The following is a 23,757-nucleotide window of genomic DNA, read 5'->3' as shown; positions in this document are numbered from 1 at the left end:
TCCCTGCATGGTTTTGATTCAGGAGGTTATAGTTAAGAACCTCCTAAAAGCTGGACACTCCCCTCCCTCCGCAAGCCCATCTCCTGATCCGTGAGGAAGAAGGGCTTCAGGTGAAAATTGTGGTCCCCAACCTTGTAGGATCAGGAGCCCAGGTGTGTATTTCTGAACACAACTTTAATGGCTCTACTTTATGTGGCTCATGTGATCGAAACCCAGTTACCCATTCAGTCCCTAATAGCACCACTCATAACCCACACCCACACCCCATTACCCCTTACACCCACACCGTAGCCTCCCACCCCACCCACCTCCACTCTCTCCATCTTCTCTCTCTCTCCATCCTCTCTCTCTCCATCCTCTCTCCCTCTCCATCCTCTCTCTCTCTCTATCCTCTCTCTCTCTCCATCTCCATCCTCTCTCTCTCCCTCTCCATCCTCTCTCTCTCTCTCCATCCTCTCTCTCTCCCTCTCCATCTCTCTCTCTCTTTCTCTCTCTCTTTCTCTCTCTCCATCCTCTCTCCCTCTCCATCCTCTCTCTCTCTCTTTCTCTCTCTCCATCCTCTCTCTCTCTCTATCTCATCTCTCTCTCTTTCTCTCTCTCCATCTCTCTCTCTCTCCATCTCTCTCTCTCTCTCTCTCTCTCTCTCTCTCTCTCTCTCTCTCTCTCCATTCATGCTTCCTTCCCCCCGCCCCACCCCCACCCCCCAGCCACAATGACCTTACTGCAGCTTATCATATGTGTCTCATCTCTTCTATCTCTGGACCTTTGCTCAGCCTCTTCCCTCCTCCTGGAACATTTTCCCACTTCCCTGTGCCTGGCTCATTCCTACCTGTACCCCTGCCCCCTGCCCCCTGTCCCCCACTGTGGGCCATGCCACAGGGAGAGGCTGCCGGGAAGCTCTGCCCAGCATCCCACAGTCCCCTTTCCTGAGGGCAGCCTCCCCAGGCAGGGAAGGCACTGGGGCTGCCCTGGCTGAATAGGGCCCTTTATTCCCGGGCTCCCACAGAGAGGGTGCCGAGCCACTGCCCACCACACCAGCCGCACCCGCCACACCCACACCCACACCCAGTGGGGATGGCCTGGCCCTGATGCCGGCTCTGAGTTAACCACACTCTCTGGCCCCGCTCTGTCTGGGTCCTGGAGGGCGAGCCCATCCCTGCCACAGCCTCAGCCTGAGCCGTGGGGCGGGGAGTGTGTGAAAGGGGGGCAGGGGGCGGTGTTTAAATGAAGGAAACAGTCAAAAGTGAGAACGTGTCTACACACACACGCTCATACTTATTATCCATTCAGCAAATGTTGGCGCAGGGCCCTGTGCCAGTCCTTGTGTTCGGCCCTGAGGACACAATAGTAAGCGAGTCGTCCTCTGAGGTACAAGACCTCATATGCAGAGGCGAGATCATCACAGATCATGGTGAGCTCTAGGAGGGAAACAGAGAGGAAGGAGAGGCCTCCCATGAGCTGGTGTGGACTGCTAAGGCCTCCCCATGAGCTGGTGACCCGCAGGACAGGAGGCGTTAGCGGGCAAGGGCAGCGAGCGGGAACTCTGTCCTGGGAGAGAGGACAGCGTGCACGCAGGCCCCGATGTGAGAGAGAACTGGCCGTGTTCGTGGCACTGACTGAAGCCCAGCATGGCTGGCACGATGAGATGAGGTTGGAGATAGGGAGGCGTGAGCCAGATCCTGCGAGGCCTCGCAGGCTATGCACAGGAGTTTAGATTTTATTCTCAGTGCACTGCGAAGTCGCGCAAAGGTGTCAGCAAAGGTTTCGTTTTAAGAAATTATTCCGGCCCGGCTGGTGTGGCTCAGTGGTTGAACGTCGATCTATGAATCAGGAGGTCACAGTTCGATTCCAGGTCAGGGCACATGCCTGGGTTGTGGGCTCCATCCCCAGTCTCAGGTTTGCAGGAGGTAGCCGATCAATGATTCTCTCTCATTATTGATGTTTCTATCTCTTTCCCGTTCCTCTCTGAAATCAATACAAAAATATTTTTAAAAAGAAAAAGAAATTATTCTGGCTGCTGGGTGGAAAAGGACGGAAAGTCAGGGTGAGGGAAGGATTTGGAATCAGAAAGATAGAAAGTCATCATACAATTCACATGGGCTATAGGTCGCAGCCTTACCTATGACAACAGGAGCCTTGAGTCGAACCCTTCTGTATGCCCAGCACCACGTGCTGTGCTAATCCCGTGTGCTATTTCTTTTTTTTAATATTTTTTTATTGATTATAGAGAGAGAAGGGAGAGGGACAAAGAGATAGAAACATCAGTGATGAGAGAGAATAATTGATCGGCTGCCTCCTGCACACCCCACACTGGGGATCAAGCCCAGAACCTGGTCATGTGCCCTGACCAGGAATCGAACCATGATTTCCTGGTTCATAGCTCAACGCTCAACCATTGAGCCACGCCAGCCGGCCCCAGGACATGGTTTTAAAGGCCTGGGCATCCACTCTGCAGTTCACCCTCTGTTCCCACTGCCAGCAGCTGAATGGTCCTTGATTTTGATTTTGGTTTTTTAGCCTTCCCACTGGGTCAGGAATAGGAAAATGCAGCTTGAACGTGAAATCACACCAGTGGCTATGAAGGCCAGTCCCTTAGTCTTTGCCACTGGTCCCACCGTTAGTGCACATGTGACATGGGCTTACCAAGCACCTTTGAGGGTGTTCAGCCCTGTCCGAGCCCATCTCTGAATGAGACCACAATGGCACCCAATGAGACCTAAGAACCTCCAATGGCACCCAAGTGGTATTTGGCCCCAGCGTGGCCGCTTTAAATGATCACGAAGCCTCTCCCTTCCCTGGAGCTAAGGGCCACCCCAGAGGTCAATTACAGTGCCCTGCCTGCCTCCCAGAGTCGGGCTGGGCCAGCCCACGTCCCTGCCAACGTGAACAGTGCCATTGTGGCCAACATCCTTCTCTGATTTGGTGTCTGCTGGGAACCCCTGGATGCTGGCTACCTTATAGGCAATTTGTAAGACCTGGGCTGCTCATGTCTGGCAGCCTGTGATCCAACGTTGATCTTACAAGGAATGGAATCCCTCCCGTCTGTGTCAGGCCAAAGATCAACCCTGGTCCTTCTCCAGAGCAAGGGGGACCCAGTTGGCAGATTCAGGGGGGGTTGTGTCTATTCACACTATTCTTCCCAAAGCCAGTCCTAGAGGCAAGCATTTCCCCTTGTATACAGCAGTTAATAAATCGGAAGAGTGTTCACATTTCACAATGAAAAGGCACCTCGCTCCAGACTCACATGCACTTAAGTTTACTATAACTTGAGTCAAATCATAAAGCACGTATTTTTAAATAAACTTGGGGAGAATAAACGTAAATAGCACTGAAGTCAATAATGTGTTAGTGCCCCTTCTGCAATGGATATCCCCAGTTGGTCTAAGTTCTGACATCCATACCAGTGCCGAAGTGCTAACTCCACTGCCATCGGCTCCTTAGCCGAAAAGGTCTTCCGGGTACAGGCGATGCTCTATTTCTCGGTTTGGATGCTAGTTACATAGGTGGCTTCAGTTTTTGACAATTCACTGAGTTATAGACATGCATGAGCACTTGTCCACATGAATATACTCCATACAGAAAGTTTTTTTAAAAAATGTATTTTTATTGATTTCAGAGAGGAAGGGAGAGGAAGGGAGAGATAGAAACATCACTGATGAGAGAGAATCATTGATCGGCTGCTTCCTGCACGCCCCCCCCCCGCCCACTGCGGATTGAGCCTGCAAACCTGGCATATGCCCTTGACCGGAATCGAACCCGGCTGGGATCTTTCAGTCCTCAGGCCGATGCTCTAGCCACTGAGCCAAACCTGCTAGGGCCAGAAAGTTTTTTTTTAAGAAAAGAAATTGTTTTGGTCCCACCGCTCTATAAGGCTGCTCAAAAAGCCTTCAATTCCACCTGGTTCAGTAAAGATGGATTAACCTTTGATGTGCCGGACGAGGTGCTTTCATCTCTAGCAGACACCCATAAATCCCACCAGGCCCCACTGAGGGTGGGGGAATGAAGGATATTGTTCCCTTAAGCCTGGCACTGGTACTAGGTCTAGGAACCTCCAAACCAGAATTTAGGAGACCATTTTCCCCTCCTAGATATGGGCTAATTCTTCGTGTAAGCTGCTGTGGCTACACGAGGGCTAAGGTTTTTATCCGTGGTGAAATCCCAGTGGATTTCTGTATCTGTTTTCCTGAGTGCAGTGTGTGGGAGAGGGCGGAGGGTGCTGGCTGGGGAGACTCACCTGGCTGAGTCATCCTAGAGTGCCCCAAGGTGGCAGGTGGAGTGAGTAATCGCTGCCTCTCCAGTGTGTTGTGTTCTCTGCTCTTTGAATTGGGCCGATGGAGGAGGAACATCCCTCAAAGGAGGAGTGGATCCATGTGGGAGACGTGGTGTGTTTAGGGGCTGGGGGTTTGAATCACAAAAGGTTGCTGAGGCTGAAGGGAGTTAGTAGTTGACTCTGAGTAGGGAAGCCAGGTGGACAGTGGGTGCCTGGAAAACACTGTAATGCGTGGAGTCCACATGGTCAGCGAGGAGATGGGCAGGGCCAGGTTGGGCCCCAACTGCTTGACCTGGAATTGCCAGCCCATAAAACATCCTATTTGTTCAACAGTTATTATGGGCTGGGATCTGTGTGAAATGCTTTTGTACACTAGTTCATTGACTCCTCACAGTAACCCTTTGAGTTGGGCATTACTATGCCCGCGTCGCTGTTTGAGGACACTGAGGTTCAGATAGGTTGTGACTTGTCCCATATCACACAGCAGCAAATGCCAGAGCCAGAGGTACTAGTCAGAAGCCTTCTGGGTGACAAAGATGAGACCCATCTCAATCTGGTGTACGAAAACAAGGTGGAGCCAGGCTGAAGGGTCCCGAGTTCAATTCCGGTCAAGGGCACGTATCTCGGTTGCAGGCTCCTCCCCAGCCCGGGCCCTGATCGGGGCGCATGCAGGAGGCAACCAGTTGATGTGTTTCTCTCACATCAATCTTTCTCTCTGTCTCTCCCCCTCCCTTTCACTCTCTCTAAAAATCAATGAAAAAACTATCCTTGGGTGAGGATTAAAAAAATAATTAAATAAATAAAAAGATAGATGGTGACATTTAAAAAAAGATAAAAAGGTGAAGATTTATTGGCCGTATTACTTGAAAATTTCAGGGGCAGTGGTTTCAGGCATGGCTGGGTCTAGGCGACCAAATCGTGTGCCTCTCTAGCTCTCAGTTCTGTTTTCTTCTGTTGACTTCATACTCAGACAGGCTTTCCCCAGTGGAAACAGGTATATATGCAAAGCAGCTTCCTAGCAACTTGGGGCTTACAGTTTATGAGTTAAGAGCCTCTGGAGAAGAGAGCCCTTCTCTTTCTGGTTGTCCCAGCAAACATCTCAGGCTGATTCTCATGGAACCAACTTGGGTCACGTGCTCATCGCTGGACTGGACTGATTGATAACCCCAAGAGTTTGGGGTGAGATGTGTCCCATTAAAATCAGACAGAGAATGAAGGAGGGATGGTTCCTTAAAAGAAAGTTAGGGCACTGTAATAAAAACGCTGACAGGCAAAGCCCACAGATGCCTACTATGCTAGACTACACCAGAGGTGGGTTCTGGGCATGGATCTTAGAGCTCAGGGCATGGAGTGAGGACCCCCTGGGCTGTGGACCTTCCCCTCTGGGGTCATGTCCTTCCAGAACCTGCATGTGGCCACTTCCTCAGCATCTGGGCCTCACCTCAGCTCTCCCCCAGCCACAATGGTTCTCTCTGCTGGTTCGGGTAAAGAGCAAGCAAGGCCAGGTAATGCAGGTGAGAAGCAGGACTGGGTGGCAGGTGTAATCTGAGCCAGGCAGAAGGCTAGCAATAGTGGGGGTGTCATCTCAGCTACATCAGGGGCTGAGCAGATGGCCTGCCGTCCCCAGACTGCAGCAGGTCAGAGGGCTTGCGACGGTGGAGAGATTCGGGGAAGACTGATTCTCCTTCTTTTTTCCCCCCACGGGCATTGCCTGTGCCTTGTCACCCTGTCTTGGTCTGTTTGGGATGCTGTAACAAAATACCATAAACTGAGTAGCTTATAAGCAACAGAAATGTATTTCTCACAGTTCTGGAGGCTGGAAGTTCAAGTTCATAGTGCCAGCATGTCAGGTGAGGACCTCTCCCGGTTCCAGACTTCAGACTTCTCTCTCTGTCCTCGCCTGAGGGAGGAGCTCAGGAGCTCTGGTGCCTCTTTTATAAGGGAACTGATCTCATTCTTGAAGGCTCCGCCCTCATGACCTAACCACCTCCCCAAAGCCGCACCGCCGAATACCATCATATTGGGCATGAGGACTTCAACAGATGACTTTTGAGGGGGCACAAACATTCAGTCCATAGCACAGCCCATAGCATACTTGTCACTTGGGGGTGGGGGGGAGGACCTCTAGTAACTCTCACATGTTTTCTCTAATTTGTCTGGGAACTTTGTGTTTTCTTTCCTGGGGTCACATCAGCCGGCAGAGCCAGAGAGGACCTCTTTACCCCAACATCCACTCAGTTCTCAGACCTCACAGCTTGCCTCTCCCTTCTCAGGGCCCAGAGACCCCGACCCACTCTGCATGCACTCCCCTGTCCCTCCCGAGGGCACAGGCTGCACCCACATTCATTACACCCAGCTCCATGCCAGGCGTTGCCAGGGACGAAGGGAGTACAGAATGTCAGGAGTACAAGACCCCATCAGGTGTCTGCTAGTCCTGTGGACTCTCCCAGAACTCCCTGTGATGGGTTGAATAGTGGCCCTCCAAAAAAATATGTCCACATTCTAACCCCCAGAACCTGTGAATATAACCTTTTTTGGAAAAGGGTCTTTGCAGGTGTAGTTAAGTTAAGGATCTCAGAATGAGATCGTCCTGAATGAAGACAGGTGTCCTGATCAGAGAGATTTGAGATGGGACACAGAGGGGGCAGGCCATGTGGAGAGACACAGAGGGGCAGGCCATGTGGAGATGGAGGCACAGGTGGGAGCCATGCAACCATAGCCAGGGAACTCCTGGCGCCACCAAAGCTGGAAGAGGCAAGGCAGGATTCTCCCCAAAGCCTTCAGAGGGCACACAGCCTGCTGACACCGGGGTTCCATCTTCCGGCCTTACTCCTGAGAGAATGAATTCCTGCTGCTTAAACGACCAAGTGTGTGGTGTTTTGTTACAGTAGCCCCAGGAAACGAATGCATCCCCCCCCCCTTTCCTTTTTGTCCTCAGATCCAATTCCATGGGCAGGAGTGTCGTTGGTGGGGAGTGGTCTGTCCCATTTCTTAGGCGAGTCCCCTGTGATGCTCCAGTCTGCCTGGGCTGCACTGAAGGACGAGGGTCGGGAGCACCTGTGCCCTCGGAAGCCAGGCTGGCTGGGGAGAGCTGGCTGAGGCATTGGGAGGAGGGGGGTGCTGGGAAGGTCTGAGGGGGCCCTGAAGGTGGCGGCTGCCTGACAAATTCTCCAGGACAGCAGGGGAGGGAGGGCGAGAGTGGAGTGACTCCCAGAGGGTCCAGGAGCTTGGCAAAGGAGGGTGAGGCAGGCAGGCATTCAAGGAAGGCTTTGTGGGGAAGGATTTAGGATGGGGCAGCTGTGCCTTTGGGTGGGGAGGGGTTTGGGTGGACAGGCCCAAGGGCACTTAGAAGAAAACCAAACTCCTTTTTGTGGCTTACAAGACTCCTACACGCCTCTCTTCCATCTCCCGACTTTGGTCTGCGGTGCCTCTGCCGGGAGCTTTCCTGGCCCGGAGTCTTGCATGACTGGTCTTTGCCCTCCTCAAAGTCTCCTCTGACATCAGGCAGCCTCCCTGACCACTAACCGACGTCTCCCAGGCACGCCCTGCCCACTGCCCCCTTTTATTCTCTCTCTTTTTTAATGGACATTTTTTAATTTTATATGCTCACCATTCTGTTCTTTTAATTTTTCAATTATAGTTGACCTACAATATTATATTAGTTTCAGGTTCACAACATAGTGATTAGGCATTTATATAACTTATCTGACACCATACAGTTATTACAATATTATTGACTCTATTCCCTATGCTGTACTTTACGTCCCCATAACGGTTTTTATAACTGGCAGTTCGTACATCTTAATCCTTTCCCCTTTCCTACCCCACCCCAACCCCCCCTCCCATCTGGTATTTTATTCTCTTTATAGAGCTGAGGGGAGACATATATGTGTGACCAAACTACTTACTAGATATGAAATTGCATACTGTATCCCTTCCAGGCACCCCCTCCCCCAGTTAGAAAACAAACAGGGCCCCCATCTGGCTCATTCACCGCAGTGGTCCCAGCACCTGGAGCAGGCCCTCCGACAAGACAGTGATGGATGGATGGATGGATGGATGGATGGACGGATGGATGGATGGATGGATGGACGGACAGATGGACAGATGGACGGATGGATGGATGGATGGACAGATGGATGGACGGATGGGTGGATGGATGGCATTCCAGGGGGCAAAAGAAGCAAGGCAGAGGGAGTTATATGCAGATATGTACATTCACACACAGACATTGTAGATGTTGCCAAGAATAGATGAGCCAGGATGGATACAGGAGGCCTGGAGGCCAGCCCTGTTGTCACTCCTGAGCAGCAGTATGTGCCTGCCCATTTGCAAGAACACATTCCTAGTCATGGAGGTTGCTCCAGATCCTTCATGGCTGGGGGCGGGAGGGGGGCAGGGCTCCCTGGGTGCTGTGTCTGTTCTTCCTGGGCCCCTGTCCCCCTACTTCTGCTCAAGGAACCCAGTGGATATCACATTTCACAAGGAGGACCCTGGAGGCTGTGGTGGGCTTAGGGGTTTAACTGCTCTCAGAAGCTCTTGTCTTTTCTTTACCCATTTCACTCTACCAATGAGAAGGAGCTCTGTCCTCCTCTTTCACCTTCTGGAAATAAGTCATTGTCTAGAAGGAAATGCCACTGCTAAGACCCATCAGGTACCACGAAGATGCCTCATTAAGTGCCTGGCATTTTTGGGAGGGAGGGAGAAACACCTCTGCCACCCAAGCATGTGCACCTTCCTGAGCCATTGCCTCACCTGTCCTGGCCCCGAGTGGACACTTGCGGTGAGAAGGTCAGGCCAGATTGGGGGTTGGGGCAAAGATCAACATCCCCCAGGTGACACCCATCCACCTGTGAGGGTGAGCATCCCCCTGGTCCTACTGGGCTGGCACCTGCCCAGCCAGGGCAGGAGAAGGGGGTAGAGAAAAGAATGGGGAGGTTTGCTGTTTCAAGAGTTCTTTCTCACCTAAGTCCACTAGACGCGGGGTCACCTCTCATTCCCTGCTTTGTTGAGCCATTCATCCTTTTGCTCTCACCCATTCATGCTCATCCATTCACTCAATCAGTCATTCATTCACTTGTATATGATAGGCAGAGACCTCGTGAGGGCTGCCAGCACCCCATGTACCATGGCATAGCCCACCCTCCGAAGTTATTGCTTGCTTAATTCTCAGTCAGCCTCCGATGCTGATTCCCAGACCTCGGCACAGCACCTGACACGGAGGAGATGTTAATAATGTTTCCCCCCCACACACACACACAATAAAATCCTAAGTCCTCCCCAAGGCTCTCAAGGTGAGATTGGAGCCCAAAGAACTCTTTGATTTTATGTCTTTTTCCTCCGAGGTCCAAAACCCCAGGTTGAAATGCCAACTGAGCCACTTAATAGCTGTGTGAGTTTGGTCAAGTCCTTCAGCCTCTGAGCCACCATCTCCTCCTGGGCAAAGTGGGGATAATAAAAGCCCTTGCTTCAGCCCTGCCCTGTGTGACTCAGTTGGTTGGGCATCACCCAGTAGACCAAAAGGTTGCCGGTTTGATTCCTGGTCAGGGCACATGTCCGGGTTTCAGGCTTCATCTTTGGTAGGAGGGATGCCACGATCCATGTATCACTCTCACATCAATGTTCCTCTCTCTCCCTCCCCCTTCTCCCTTGCTCTCTCTCTCTAAAAATCAATTTTTAAAATTTTTTAATAGCCGAAACCGGTTTGGCTCAGTGGATAGAGCGTCGGTCTGCGGACTGAAAGGTCCCAGGTTCGATTCCGGTCAAGGGCATGTACATTGGTTGCGGGCACATCTCCGGTAGGGGGTGTGCAAGAGGCAGCTGGTCGATGTTTCTCTCTCATCGATGTTTCTAGCTCTCTGTCCCTCTCCTTTCCTCTCTGTAAAAAGTCATAAAATATATTTAAAAAAAAATTTTTTTTAATAAAATAAAATTTTAAAAGTAGTTGCTTCAAAGACTTTGTGAGAATTAAGGAGCCAAACCCAATGAAAAGCTCCCGGCATGTGCCTGGCACGGAGTCAGCACTTAGCTACTTTTACCACTTGTCTCACACCTCCTCTGCTCCTCTCAATTCCTAGATAAATCTTAGGACCTCTGGAAAAGGACCGGCCCTTCAGTCTCGATGAGAATGCAGAGGGCCCCGTGGAGGAGGGACCTACTGCAAGGTCACACAGTGGCCCAGCAGCTGGTGGCCCAGGCAGGACACTAGCCCAGGACTCTACCCTCTGCTCCTTTTGTGAGTCCCGCCTTCTCAGCCCAGCCCAGAGTGGCGGGAAGAGGGGCCTCCACCTACATGCTAGGACCCTGTTGGGCTTGGCAGCTTTCTTCCCCATTCTCAGGAATGAGTTAACTCCTGAGGTCTGTTTCAGGCCCCGTGTGTAATCTTCCTGACGATGCTTATCACATTTCTGGGGCAGCATCTGCCTGGCTTTGAAGACTCAGGCAGGAGCCTGGCCTCACCATAAACGGGCTGAATTATATTTACAAGCGGCCTTTAATGCCCTGTGGTCTCGGCTTCCTTAATGGGGATTTTCCTCCTCCTTTTTCTCTCTCTCCCTCGGTCACCGGTTTGGCTTTCAGAGTGCGGTTTGGATTCCTAACAGAGAAGTCGAGGCCATCGGATCCCTTCCAGATCTTCCCTCCCTCTTCCCCCTCCTGCCCCCGCTGCCTGTGCCAAAGCCCCAAGAAAAGAAAACGTTGCTCCTGTCAGGATTTCAGCGGGAAAGAGAGAAGCCCTGTTGGGATTCCAAAACATGCCCCGGGAAATGGCTGGTACAGAAGTCCTCTGACTCCGCACCTGAGCGCAGACCCTCAGGCCTCCTGGGGCTGGAGGGGTCCAGCCCAGAGGCACGGCCGCCTCACTTGCAGAGGAAACCCGAGGGGCAAGGTGGGGGACCATGCCAGCGTGGGTGAGGAGCCCTCCCACCGTCTCCCAACCTCACCCACCTCCCTTTTCAGAACCGGCTGCACCTTCTGGAGGCCTCCATTGTTTTTTCTGTTTTTTTTTTTTTTTTTTTTTTTACTTTAAGTTGTAATGAACATTGTATATCAGATCACTTTATGCCTTCATCTTCTCAATTGTTTCTTCCTGTATCTGCCCCTTTCCTTTTCCACATGGCGAGATTTGGCTTTACGGTCCAGGGTCTCTCTGTGGTCTTTGTCCAGCTTCAGTCTAGTGATACCCACCGTGCGGGGGGAATGCCCGCTTGGAGAGTTGTGCGATGAGCCTGCTCCCACTGCACTTGTTCGGTGTGGATGACAGGTTTCTTCCCGCAAACCTGGACCACTTTACCCATGTGCTGCCTTCGTAGTGTCCTCACGGACCCTGAGCTTCATCATCCTTTCCGAGGGGCATGGATCGAACATTGTACTTCTGTCTCAACTCTTTGGAAAGAGGAAGAGACATAATCTCCTTGTGACTGTGGGAAGGTGCACTGAAATGCCTTTTATATGGTTCTTGCTCCGGTCAGAAGTCACAAAGGGATTGAACTTCATTTTGACCACCGGCGCTTCAACGATCACAGTTGTTCTTAACTGTCTTTTACTAGTTCCGTCTGCAAGTGGGTCAGGTCCTATGTGATCTACGTATCTACTCTATCTATATCTATATTTATACTCTTAAGATACCAAACTTGCCGAAACCGGTTTGGCTCAGTGGATAGAGCGTCAGCTTGTGGACTGAAAGGTCCCGGGTTCGATTCCGGTCAAGGGCATGTACCTTGGTTGCGGGCACATCCCCAGTGGGGGGTGTGCAGGAGGCAGCTGATCGATGTTTCTCTCCCATCGATGTTTCTAACTCTCCATCTCTCTCCCTTCCTCTCTGTAAAAAAATCAATAAAATATATTAAAAAAAAAAAAAAGATACCAAACTTAGTCAGAGGTTTGGCCAGCCTTGAGTTGTGGTCTGGGAGGGGGCCCTAGTTTGTCCCCCCACCCCCTCCTTCCCTTTTAGTCTCCCACAGGATGAGAAAGGGCAGGAGTACAATTTTTGGAGAATGGTCAAGCCATGTTTTCTCTCCTTTCAAAAGGAGCGCATGGCAATGCCCGCTCTGTGGGCCCTGGTCCCTCCTGTGGTCTCTCCTTTGGTTTCCTCTGCTTCTTAGATGATCCTTCCGCTCCTGTGAGCTACCTCTTGACCACTGGTGTCACTGGGCCTGGGTGACCTCCAGCTCCTGACGCATAACTGGCTCAGGTCTCAGGTTGAGGGCTCAGAAACCCAGCCCCAGGCTGCCTGTCGTTTTGTCAGTCCCGAGAGCAGGTCTCCTCACGCCACGCGTTTATGTTTAACGTGCTGTCGCCATGGCTGCACACATATGCTCCTGCAGCATGCAGGCAATAAAGCGACAGGCAACCAAAAAAGGGTAGGAGGCAGAGAGGCCAGGAATACCAAATCTGTGACATCTTCCCCCAAGAAACAGCGGCCGTCGCCAGGGTCTTGATAAATCGCGTTTTATCTCCTTTCAAAAGGAACACGTGGTGGAGCCTATTCATCTTGATGACATTGTCCAGTCTGCACAGTGTCATCCCTCGGGTGGGGAGACGGCCCCTTTGCCCAGCCTCAGAGAGAAAGGCCGGAAGGAGAGCTTGAGGGAGAGAATGAGAGAGGCCCGTGAATGGCCAAAAGTACCTACTGGGCGCCTGCTGTGTGCAAAGCCGGTGCTAAGTGGAGTGTATGGTGCTGCAGAGGAAGGAGCAGCAACCTGTGGCCTCCGGCTCACACCCTGTGTGGAGAGATGAGCGACGTGAATGGAAAACAAGCCTCACACGTGATGCATTAGATGTTCCCCTGGAGCAGGGCTGGAGACCAGTACCTGGGGTGACGGGAAGTCAGGGAAGACTGTCACAGCTGCTCTCAGTGCCCCCAGGTCCCCTTACCATTCACCTCTACCTGCCAGAGGCTGCTCATGGGAGCAACTGGGGGCTTTGTTCTAGCCAAGGGGGCGCACTCGGCCAGAGGTACCATGGAGTTAATGCTCTCCAGGCGCACTCAGCCAGAGGTGCCATGGAGTTTTGCTCTCTGAAGCTTAATGACAAGCCAGGCGGTGGTGGGATAAATACCTGAGCCTCCTTGCCCTCAATTGGGATACCTCTGAGGTATGATCGGCATTCCCCCCAACTCCTACCCCCGAGTTCCTCAACAGAACTGCACTCTGGAGCCGCAGAGTGAGGAGCTGGCTCTGTAATGCTTCCACCCCTTCTCTGCCTTCCTTCCCCATTCCCCCCCACACTGGTACTTCCCAGGATCACCTCCCAAATAAACAACGGGCACTCCACTCCTTGTCCCTGGGTCTGTCTGGGTCTCTTTCTGGGGAAACAACCTGGGGAAGCAACGCCTCTCTCTGTACTTCCGTTGGATCTAGACAGAGGACGCTTAAGTGGATTTGCATGTGGTCTACACATTTGTTCATGTGCAATGGTAGTTATCTCAGTTAGGGCTCCTTTAATGCAAGTGATGAAAATCCATCTCCAACCAGTTTAAATAAAAAATCATTATTTATGCAAGTAAAAGTGCCAGGTAAACTCTGGGTTCAGGAACAGCTATATCCAGGCACTCAAATGATGTCCAAGAAATGTGCCCTTCGCTATCTCTTGGCTCTGCTTTTCAATCATTCGAGAAACATTTATTGAGTCCCTACCTTATGCCAGGCACAGGTCCTTTCTCTCAGTTGGTTTCCTTCTGAGGCAAGAAGAAAGATGGCACTAGAAGCTCCAGATTTTTGTCCTATCAGCTTAGCAACTTTGGGAGAAAGAAGACTCCAGCAGAAGTCTCAGGGCTGATCCTCATTGGCCAGGTTCCCTGCCTACCTCTGAGCTAGTCACTGTGACTCTGGTTTTCTAGGCAGGGTCACATGCCTACCCTTGTTGCCAGGGGGTGTGGGGTGCCTCATCGGAACCACAAGGACTAGGAATGGAGGAGGGAGGCTCTCCAGGGGGAAATAGGATAGATTTAGACAACAGATGCCTGGTATACTAAATATACCAGTTAATAATGCAGATTCTTTTCAATAGATGGGGTTCCACATATGTTGATATATATATGATTTGATATGTATGCTATTTTGTTGTATTGACAACAAGCTTCAAAACTTCATATGTCAAATTTTCTGAAAGTGTTAACATCATAGATATTTTTACACTTAAAAGTGTCAATTTTTGTGCCAAAAAAAAGAGCATTTGTGAGAAGTTTTAATTCATTACTTTATTTTGAAGAAAAGTGCTGCTGAAAGTTATCGTATACTTTGGGAAGCTTATGGTGAACATGCTCCATCTCAAAATACTTGTGAACTCTGGTTTAAACACTTTAAAAGTGATGGTTTCCGATGTGAAAGACAAAGAACGTCCAGGTCAACTGAAAAACTTTGAAGACCAACAATTACAAGCATTATTGGATGAGGATTGATCGTTAACTGGTTAATTTTGCAGATACTGGTTAATTTTGTGGATTAATCATTAACCGGTTAATAATTCGGATTTTGTGATTACAGACAACACGATAATTTCAAGAGAAACATCAAAAGTGCTTTATTCAAACTAATGTCCATTGCTAGCACTTTTCTTCAAAATAAAGTAATGAATTAAAACTTCCCGCAAATGCTCTTTTTTTGGCACGAAATTCGACATTTTTAACCGTAAAAATATCTATGATGTTAACACCTTCAGAAAATTTGACATATGAAGTTTTGAAGCTTGTCAATACAACAAAGTAGCATATATATCAAAGCACATACATATCAACCTATGTGGAACCCCATCTATTGAAAAAAATCCGCATCATTAACCGGTACACCTAGTAGCTATGCCATGAGCACTTCACAGTGTACCAGCTCAGATGAGACAGACAGGCCCCTGGTGGCAGGAGACTCGCAAATAGCTGTAACACACAGCAGAATGCACGAATGCCTTAGGAATGGACAAAGTGCGTGGATGGCCTAGAAAGATGGAGATTACTCCCAGCTTGACCAATCAAGGAAGGCCTCTAAAGAGGGGGCATTGGCCCTAGACATGGATGGTCTTTGAGCACAGAAATGTCAGCTGTGATTGTCTTTAGGGCCTTGAATGTCAGGCCAAAGAGTTCATATTCCAAATTTAATTATTGTGAAGGACTGTGCATTGACCTATTTGTTATCATTGCATTCTGCTAGTTCAGAGGAGCCTGCTGGGAAGGTTTGAGGGGTTGGCATTTCCTGTGAGCCTTGCCCATGCCTGTAAAAGGGTATATCAGCACAGCCATGCAGTGGTCCGGACGGCTGGAGGCTGTGTGTCAGAGAAGTTGGGGAACAGTCAGGCCAGGGCAGCCAGGCCCCCTCGGCATTGGCCTGTGCCCGCCCTGGAAATAGCCACCCACTTAAACTAAGAATAGGAATTCCTGCCCGGCTGGCAGGAACTAATGCCGATTTCTCAAGGAGGGATGGGCCAGAAAACAAAACACAGAGTTGGGTGGGGCCATCCTTTGTATTTATTTGCGAGGTCACTTGGGAGCTGTGCCCACGCCTGGGCATTGATCCTGCCATTAGACCCAGACACGGTGACCTGGGCCAGATGGCAGCCTCCAGGGCTCCTCGCCTGCCCGAGAGGTCCTGGGCTCTCAGCCTTGGGTGCCTCCTACCCCCTGAAAGAGGTGACTACTCCCTTGTTGCCTTGATGCCGAGAAGCCAAGGGAGAGGGGACCGAGAGGGGAGGGTCCCAGGTCCCTGTGGCAGCTTTACCTGGACTCACCTGGCTCACAAGCATTTCTCTTCCAGGCAAAATCCTCTTCCGGAGAAGCCACATCCGGGACGTCGCTGTGAGGAGGCTGAAGCCCATCGACGAGTACTGCCGGGTAAGGCTGTCTGGGGGGTTGGGGGCCGCCCCTTCTGTCCATCTGTGAAGATACATCCTGGGGCCTGGTGCTTCCTGGCCCGAGGGGTGGGTATGGGTGTCCCTTAGGGCAGGGCCACCCCATGACTGGGTCACCCTCTGAGGGCCTCAGGCTCACAGCTGAGCCTCTACTCCTTTGGGGACACGTCCTTGTTTACAAAACGCCATTTTAAATCACTTCCACGGGCTTGGGAGCTCAGCGAAGGGGTTCCTGCGAAGGGATTCTGTATGTGACGTTCTGCTGGACGTAGAACTGTTGCTTTGAGTTCCTGGGGGACGTTGTTGGAATCGGTTCTGGGTTCAAGAGCATTCGAAACGTGTATTTGTTTATTCACAGAAGTCTTGATAGTTACAGAGTTCATGGACACATCTTCATAGGTACAAGTGTGCGCACACTCACACACACACACACACACACACACACACACACACACACACACACACGCACAGCATGTGTACGCACATGCACTAGGAGAGCCCATGCCAGAGCGCGGACGGGAGCGTGACAGCGATGTCCAGATGCAGAGCCTGTTGCCTTTCTACTTGGATTAGAGCCTAGGCCCCTGCAGGGAGAGTGAGGTCCCTGGGCGGGCCGAACTCCTCACTAGCTTCGAGAACTTGGGCAAGTTCCTTAACTTCCCGGAGCCTCATTTCCACACCTGTACCTCAGGGAGAATAGTGCCTCTGCAGAAGGTAGTTCTGGGGAGGAAAGGAACTGACACATGTGAGCAACAACAGCGCACAGTGTCTGGTACAGAGGAAGCGTTCAGTAGATGCTACCTTTTTGTTATTGTTCCGTGGCAGAAAGTTGAACGTGACCGCTGGGTACCACTGGCTTTCATGGAGATGGAATTTCTTAAACTAAACCTACGGTGGAATCTGAGGAGAGGCAAGTGGGATAGCGTTTTGTTGTGAGTGCTAGTATTAGAGCTGGGGTCAGACCCCAGGGCCCTAACCTACTAGCTTTGTGACTTGGGGAGAGTTACTTTGCCTCTCTGAGCCCCAGTTTCCTCATCTGTAAAAGGGGGGTAGAAACAACTCTTTCGCAGGGCTCATGAAAGGGGTTGAGTAAGGGAAGGTATGTCTCAGTGTTCGTCATTCTGAAATACCCTGCCCCTACACAGAGTTGTGACCGTAAGATTCCTTTTTGGCTGGCCAGCGTGGCTCAGTGTTCCTATGAACCGGGAAATCACAGTTCGATTCCCGGTCAGGGCACGTGCAAGGTTGCAGGTTTGATCCCCAGTTTGGGGTGTGCTGGAGGCAGCTGATCAATGATTCTCTTTCATGATTGATATTTCCATCTCTCTCTCTCTCTCTCCCTCTCCCTTCCTCTCTGAAATCAATAAAAATATATATTGGGTTTTTTAAAGATTCCTTTTTGCGCTAATGTTTGATATTTCTCAATCACTGTTTGGCAATAAAAATGCTCAAATAAGAATCATGTTGCTAAATTGACTGGGCCGGCAGGCACTCGCACAGACTCTGCGTTAAGCTGAGTCTGAATTTCGTGACTGCAGATCGTACCGGTCACATTTTCTTCCTTAACCTGAAAGGATGCCCGGATGATGAATTATTCCCTTAAACCAGAAGCTCCTTTTCCTCAGACCAATCCAGCCGACCTAGGAGAGGCTGTGGGTTCTGTACCAGGCCACCGCAGTAAAGCAAGTGTCATAATCATTTTGCTGGTGGAGGGTCTTGCCTTCAATTTGTAAAAAAGGCAACATCTGTGCAGTGTGAGAAAGCGAAGCACAATAAGACAGGGTATGCCTGAATTCCTTTTTCTCTTTAAAGGGCATTTGCCATTTCCAGTTAAATTAATGGCTGCAGCCTGAGCTTTTATTTCTCCTCATTCCTTCCCAAGAAGTTAAATAAATGGGCAAAGCTAATGGAGGAGAGGGCAAAGGGCAGGAGGACGCATCTCCCAGCTGGGATTCAAGGCTTGCGGCAGCCTCGGTGGTGGAGCCCGGGCATCTGCAGCTGGTCTCTGTGGAGATGCCCCCTCCTAGGTCATCTGGAGGGGGAGACCCCTAACATCTTATCCCCTGGGATCAGGCTTTGGACAGGACTCCTGAATCAGGATGAGAGTCAGGGGACTCAGGGGTCCCAGGAGTGCTGCTGGTGGCTGAGGGAGCCATTTAAGTGGGGTCTGCAAGAGGAGGGGCCTCCTAACCTGATTAGCTCAGACAAGAGCGGCTCAGAGCCAGGCAATGAGGGGCAATGTCATGGGTTCACCAAGCAGCCAGACATTTCACAGGCTGTAATTTACTCTGAGAATGGTGGGGGGCAGGGCAGTGCAGAAGTGACCTTTAATTCTGCTGAATTAGAAAGCTGGGATCTGTGGTCTGATTGTCTGGGACCTTAGAATGACCTTGGAATGGTCATCAGGAATAAGGCAGTAGCCATCCATGGTCACTGCCACCCAGGGTTGCATTTCACAGCTCTGCCACCCAATGGCCCAATCTATGGCCACTCAGGATCCAACACTTCACTCAACGTCACTGCTCCCCACAGCAAAGTCCACTGTCAATGCCATGTGTGGTCCACGCCCTGGCTGGCCCTTCCCTTGTCTATGCTTGTCCTTGGACACACTGCTTAGAATTTCGGAGTGGGGGGATGGGGGGGCGGGGCTATTTGCAGTACCCTGCATATGCAGCTCTGCTTGGCTGGCCAACACCTTCCTTGACCTGCTAGACAACGTGCACTCCGAGTCCGGGATTTGCTGGGGATTCAAATGCACCCCCCATTGTGAAGCTGGCTCTGTGCACAGAGCAGCCAGCTCCTCTGCCAGGACTCAGATGTGGAAAGTCTGACCATGCAGGCGACCTCCCCAGACTTCAGGCAGTCCCCCCGCCTAATGGGGATTTCACAGCCCACGTCTCTGTTAATTTCAAACATCTATGGAGCAGATTGGATGAGCGTCACGGAAAATTTAGTGAGCGCCAGCCAGTAATTGTTTTATGTGGCACTGGAGGGCCAGGTGTCTATCAAGAGGGGTTCCAAAGGCATTTCTTTGACTCCATAAATTAATTTAATAGGCAACATGGTTATGCGGTTAATATTTAATGGTTCCGTGGCCTCAACACGTTGAAAACTTTCATCTCACTAATAAGCTTGAGCTATACTTGAGGGGCTCTGACTAACAATTTTATAAGTGACTCCATTTACCCTGTTCCTGCCTGTGACATACATGTTTGCAGTTTTTGTCTAGGGGATAATGTAAGTATTCCGGGGTTGGGAGAGTGGAGGGGTGAGAGTGTTTGAGAATGATCCGCTCCCCCTTTGCCATGTTAATGACAGTGTACAAGTCTCTATCTCCTGGTGGGTGTGACAAACCTTTTTGCTGTCTAAAAAGTGGAGCTTGCTTCTATTCTCCTGTCAGCGATAGACTTGCCTCAGGATCGATGGCTTTCTTTGTGGGAGGGGTGAGGGGTTGGCTATAGTTAGGCTGGGGGAGGGACTCCAAGCCCAACAAGACCCTCTGACTCTCACGGGCTCATTCATTTTCATCCCCATTTCCCAGATTTGAAAGCAGAGGCTATGACTTGTGGTGGTTCTTAGTTTCAGGTATTCTCCCTCCCACCGTGGGAATGTTCCACCACGGCCCATCATTGGTTCTCATTAATAAAGAGAAAGGACCCAGCCTGCGTGGCTCAGTGGTGAAGTGTCAACCTAGGAACTAGGAGGTCAGGGCACATGCCCGGGTTGCGGGCTCAATCCCCGGTGTTGGGCGTGCAGGAGGCAGCCGATCAATGATTCTCTCTCGTCATTGATGTTTCTATCTCTCTCTCCCTCTCCTTTCCTCTCTGAAATCAATGAAAACAAATTTAAAAAAAAAATAAAGAGGAAGGTTCATGTTGCAACCAAAAGAGTCCTTTAAGAGGCACCAAAGCTCCTTGCATGCTCAGTCCTAGCTGGGAGAGGAACTTCATTGCTCAGGGCGGAGACTGAGGCAGAGAGGCAACACTGATTCGTCCGTCCTTCCCCAGTGGTCTGCTTCTGGGGGACCTAGCTGGTAGAATCTCCCCATCTGCTCTGGCCCAGCCTCTCCCTTTCTCCTTAAAGGCCCTCAGAGGAGCCCCATTGCCCACAAGAACCGCTGAGTGGCTCAGCCAGGCCCTCTGTGGGGTGCTCCCAAGTGCTGCTCAGGCCGCAGCTCTCACCTCTCTCCTCCGAACTCCACCGTCCAGTCTGCCGGACGTTTGGCCATTCCCAGCTAGCCAGACCCCTGAGGCGCCTGCCCCTTGGCCTGTGCTAGCCCCTCACCTGGGGAAGTATTCCGCTTCCACAGGGTCCCTCCCAGAAGCCTCCCGACTCCCCGGGGAAAGCTGACCCCTTCTCTCCCATTCCCCAGAAAGCCCTGTGCATGCCTCCACATCACACGTCATTCCCAGTCCGAGGGTGACATCCATGTGTCCATCTTCTCCAGGCCAGGAGCTCCTGGAAGGCCCCCCTCTGTTTCCGTGTGTCTTCACTAACCAGCAAGAAGCCTGGCCCCACGTGGGCGTCTAGCCAGCATCTGATGACAAGCTGCAAAGATCAATACAAGCATAGGACACCTCGGAAGAGAGTGACATGTCCCCAAGGCCCGATGTACGAGGATCCCTTGTGAAATGGCTTAACCTGCAGCCGCAAATTAGACACTATTTCCGTTTCAAAGGATTTGCTGCCTAAATCCTTTAAAAAGAGAACCCCTGTGTTTGAGATACTCAGAGTTACAGAAATTCGGTGAGCACCCAGCTTCCTAGAAGGTGATGTAGAAGGAACAGTTGGGGCAGGATAGAGGAGTGGGGATGGGGGCAAGAGTGGGGGCCAAACAGGCAGAACTCCAACCCCTGAGACACACTCCCACCCCACCCAGGGTCCCTGGGCTTTTACCTGGAGATGTCCATTGATGAGAAACCAAACTGATGCTGATAAAAAGAGGACAATGTCTGATCCCGGGGAAAGAGCAGGGCACACACCTTGTTTTGCTAAATGCAGAACTACTTGTCTCTACCGCCTCCACCATTACCCACAGGTCTCTCTGACTGTAGAGCTGGTTTTCCAAAAGATTCCTACTGATGGCCCAGGGAACGCAGCTGGGGCAATTCCAGACTAGAGACATTCTGACGTTTCTTCCAGCTCAACAGCCAGCGGCTCCAGGACTGTAAATAGCACCACTATCAGTGACTTCAGTGTCAGATCTATCAATCAGTCTCACGGAGCCTTTCTAACAGAGCTTTGACTCAGGTGAGGTTGGAGGGTCGGAAGGCCCCTAGGAGGGAGAAGGCCTGGAATGACATCAGAGCCCTCAGCATCCTGAGACAAGCGTTATCCAGCGCAGTGGGCTTCATTGGAGGGGGTTCATTTCGGAGCAGAGGGTCTGAACACAGCCTGGCCAGGGCCCCCCTCCCACGCTGCTCCGCTTGCAAAGACCAGGGGGTCTCAGAGACATGCAGTGCAGCCACCCTCTCTCTTATCTGAATCTGCACCATCCGGAATGGTGACATGTTGCCAGGTGGTGGCCCATGCCACTGGCTCCCAGGAAATGGTCTCCGGGGCCAGGAGCTGGAGACTTCAGGGCAGGTGAGGTCTGGGGGAGGAAGGCCCTGGAAGAACTGGCTGGTGGGCAAACCTGGATGGCTCTTGAGTGCCTAGGCGCCCCTGCCTCAGCCCCTCCCCTCACCCTGTTTCTCCAGATCTGCTGTCAGCCAGCTCGCCCACCCCCTGGACCACAGGACGCCAAGGTTGGATGGAGACTGATGTTAGCTCAGCTGACATCCTGCATGCTCTAAGCAGCCCCACGGGACAGTGGCCCCTCCCTGGATGCTGAGGGCTCTGAGGTCATTCCAGGCCTTCTCCCTGCTGGGGTCCTTCCGACCCTCCAACCTCACCTGAGTCAAAGCTCTGTTAGAAAGGCTCAGTGAGATTGATTGATAGATCTGACACTGAAGTCACTGATAGTGGTGCTATTGACAGTCCTGGAGCCGCGGGCTGTTGAGCTGGAAGAAACGTCAGAATGTCTCTAGTCTGGAATTGCCCCAGCTGCGTTCCCTGGGCCGTCAGTAGGAATCGTTTGGAAAACCAGCTCTGCAGTCAGAGAGACCTGTGGGTAATGGTGGAGGCGGTAGAGAGAAGTAGATCAGACAGAGCGTAGGCTCTGGACTAGACGGCCCCATTTAAAGCCTTGCTGCTTAGTAGCTTTGTGGCCTTGGGAAATTACTTAACCTCTCTGTGCTTTAGTTTATCCTAATGGGGACTTGGAATCATGTTCATACCTATCTCGGATTTAATGTGATGACTGAATGAGGCAGTCCCCAGGATGTCATAATGATTAATAAATGCTGGCCTCACAAAGCTCTGCAGGTTTCTTTCCTGCAGGACTTCTCAGAGCCTTTGCTATGATAATGAGTATGGTGATTTCCAAGACCAAGATGGGGATCTACAAAACATCCTTTCACCTGTGCCCACAGAACTCATGTCATCTCATCAGACAGGTGTTCCATGAGATATAGTTTGAGATTCCAGAGCTGGTCTGTTTTATCCTAAAAGAAACGACAACCGGAGCGTTGAGGCGAGCTGCCCAAGGTCAGGCAGCAAGTATAGAAAGGCAGGATTGGAGCTAGACTTGAGGTCTCCGGACTCCCCCTCCTGTGTTCTTTCTCGTATGCATCATTGCTTTCACCATCAGAGTAATGGCACCGAAGACAATAGTGCAACAGCTAACATTCACTGAGCATTTGCTTGATGCCAGGCACTGTGCTAGGCTCCTCGTATTTATGATCTCACTTAACCTCCGAACAGGTAGGGGCCATGCCAAACCCATTGCACTGAGCTCAGAGACGGCAAATCACATATTCGGCATCACACAGCATCCTGGCAAATGGCACAGCCAGAGCTCAAACCCACGTCTGCCTGGCCCTGAGGCCCCAACTTCACCACCCCCTGGCATGCATCTTGAAGGTGCAATGGCAGAACTTTAGGCCTGAGCCAGGGGTGGTGCCCCAGAAGTCCCCATATATTGGCCCTACCTGCTCCTCTCAGGACGGCTGGGTGTGGGGGTTCCCCGGCTCTGGCAGCCATCCCCAGCCCAGGCCTCCAGGACTGACTGCTCAGCACCGGCTCTCCTGCCAAACGATTTTGGCCAGAGATGGGCTTGGCGGCTGCTCTGATGGAAGCTGCTCTGAGCTGAGAGCCTCTTGTCAGCCTGAAATCAGGACGAGCTCTCCATGCGCTCCCCTCGGGGCTCCCTATTAAATAAAGATGTCTGCAGCGGTTCCACCAAAAGGCCCCTTTGTCTGAGGCCCTCGCGGCCCACGCGGCCTCTGCCCCCAGAATGCCGGTCTCGGTCGGCATGAAGAGCCCCTGTGTTCACCACGGGTGCTGGGCGAGCTGCAGCCTGGCGGGCTCTGCGCCTGGCGGGTGGCAGAGCGCTGAGCTGGGAGGGTGCTCGCGCTTGGCCACTGGAAACCTGCCCTGCATCCCCGCCCTGTCCCTCTCAGGGAGGTGACCCTGGCAGCGACTCTCCGCACACAGAGCTCAGGTCCCTGTAATGGGCTCCTCCTGCCTCCTACCCATCCCAAGCCATCCGTGTTTCCTGCTGACCCCTCCTGCCTCCTGCTAGGAGCACTGGGTCTGCTTCCCACTTCTCT

General features: G+C 51.6%; 1 protein-coding gene across 1 annotated transcript in view; it reads left to right on the top strand.

Moving 5' to 3' along the window:
* The window catches only part of SH3PXD2A (SH3 and PX domains 2A), a 222,551-nt gene that overhangs the window by 95,454 nt on the left and 103,340 nt on the right, over positions 1 to 23,757 (top strand). The window contains exon 4 of the mRNA XM_028149383.2: positions 16,012 to 16,088. Within this exon, the coding sequence (XP_028005184.2) occupies positions 16,012 to 16,088 (77 nt within the window). The remainder of the gene's footprint in view (positions 1 to 16,011; positions 16,089 to 23,757) is intronic.

The sequence above is a fragment of the Eptesicus fuscus genome, chromosome 17, assembly GCF_027574615.1.
Source record: "Eptesicus fuscus isolate TK198812 chromosome 17, DD_ASM_mEF_20220401, whole genome shotgun sequence".
Lineage (NCBI taxonomy): Eukaryota > Metazoa > Chordata > Mammalia > Chiroptera > Vespertilionidae > Eptesicus > Eptesicus fuscus.
This window is presented reverse-complemented; position numbering and strand designations above follow the sequence as displayed.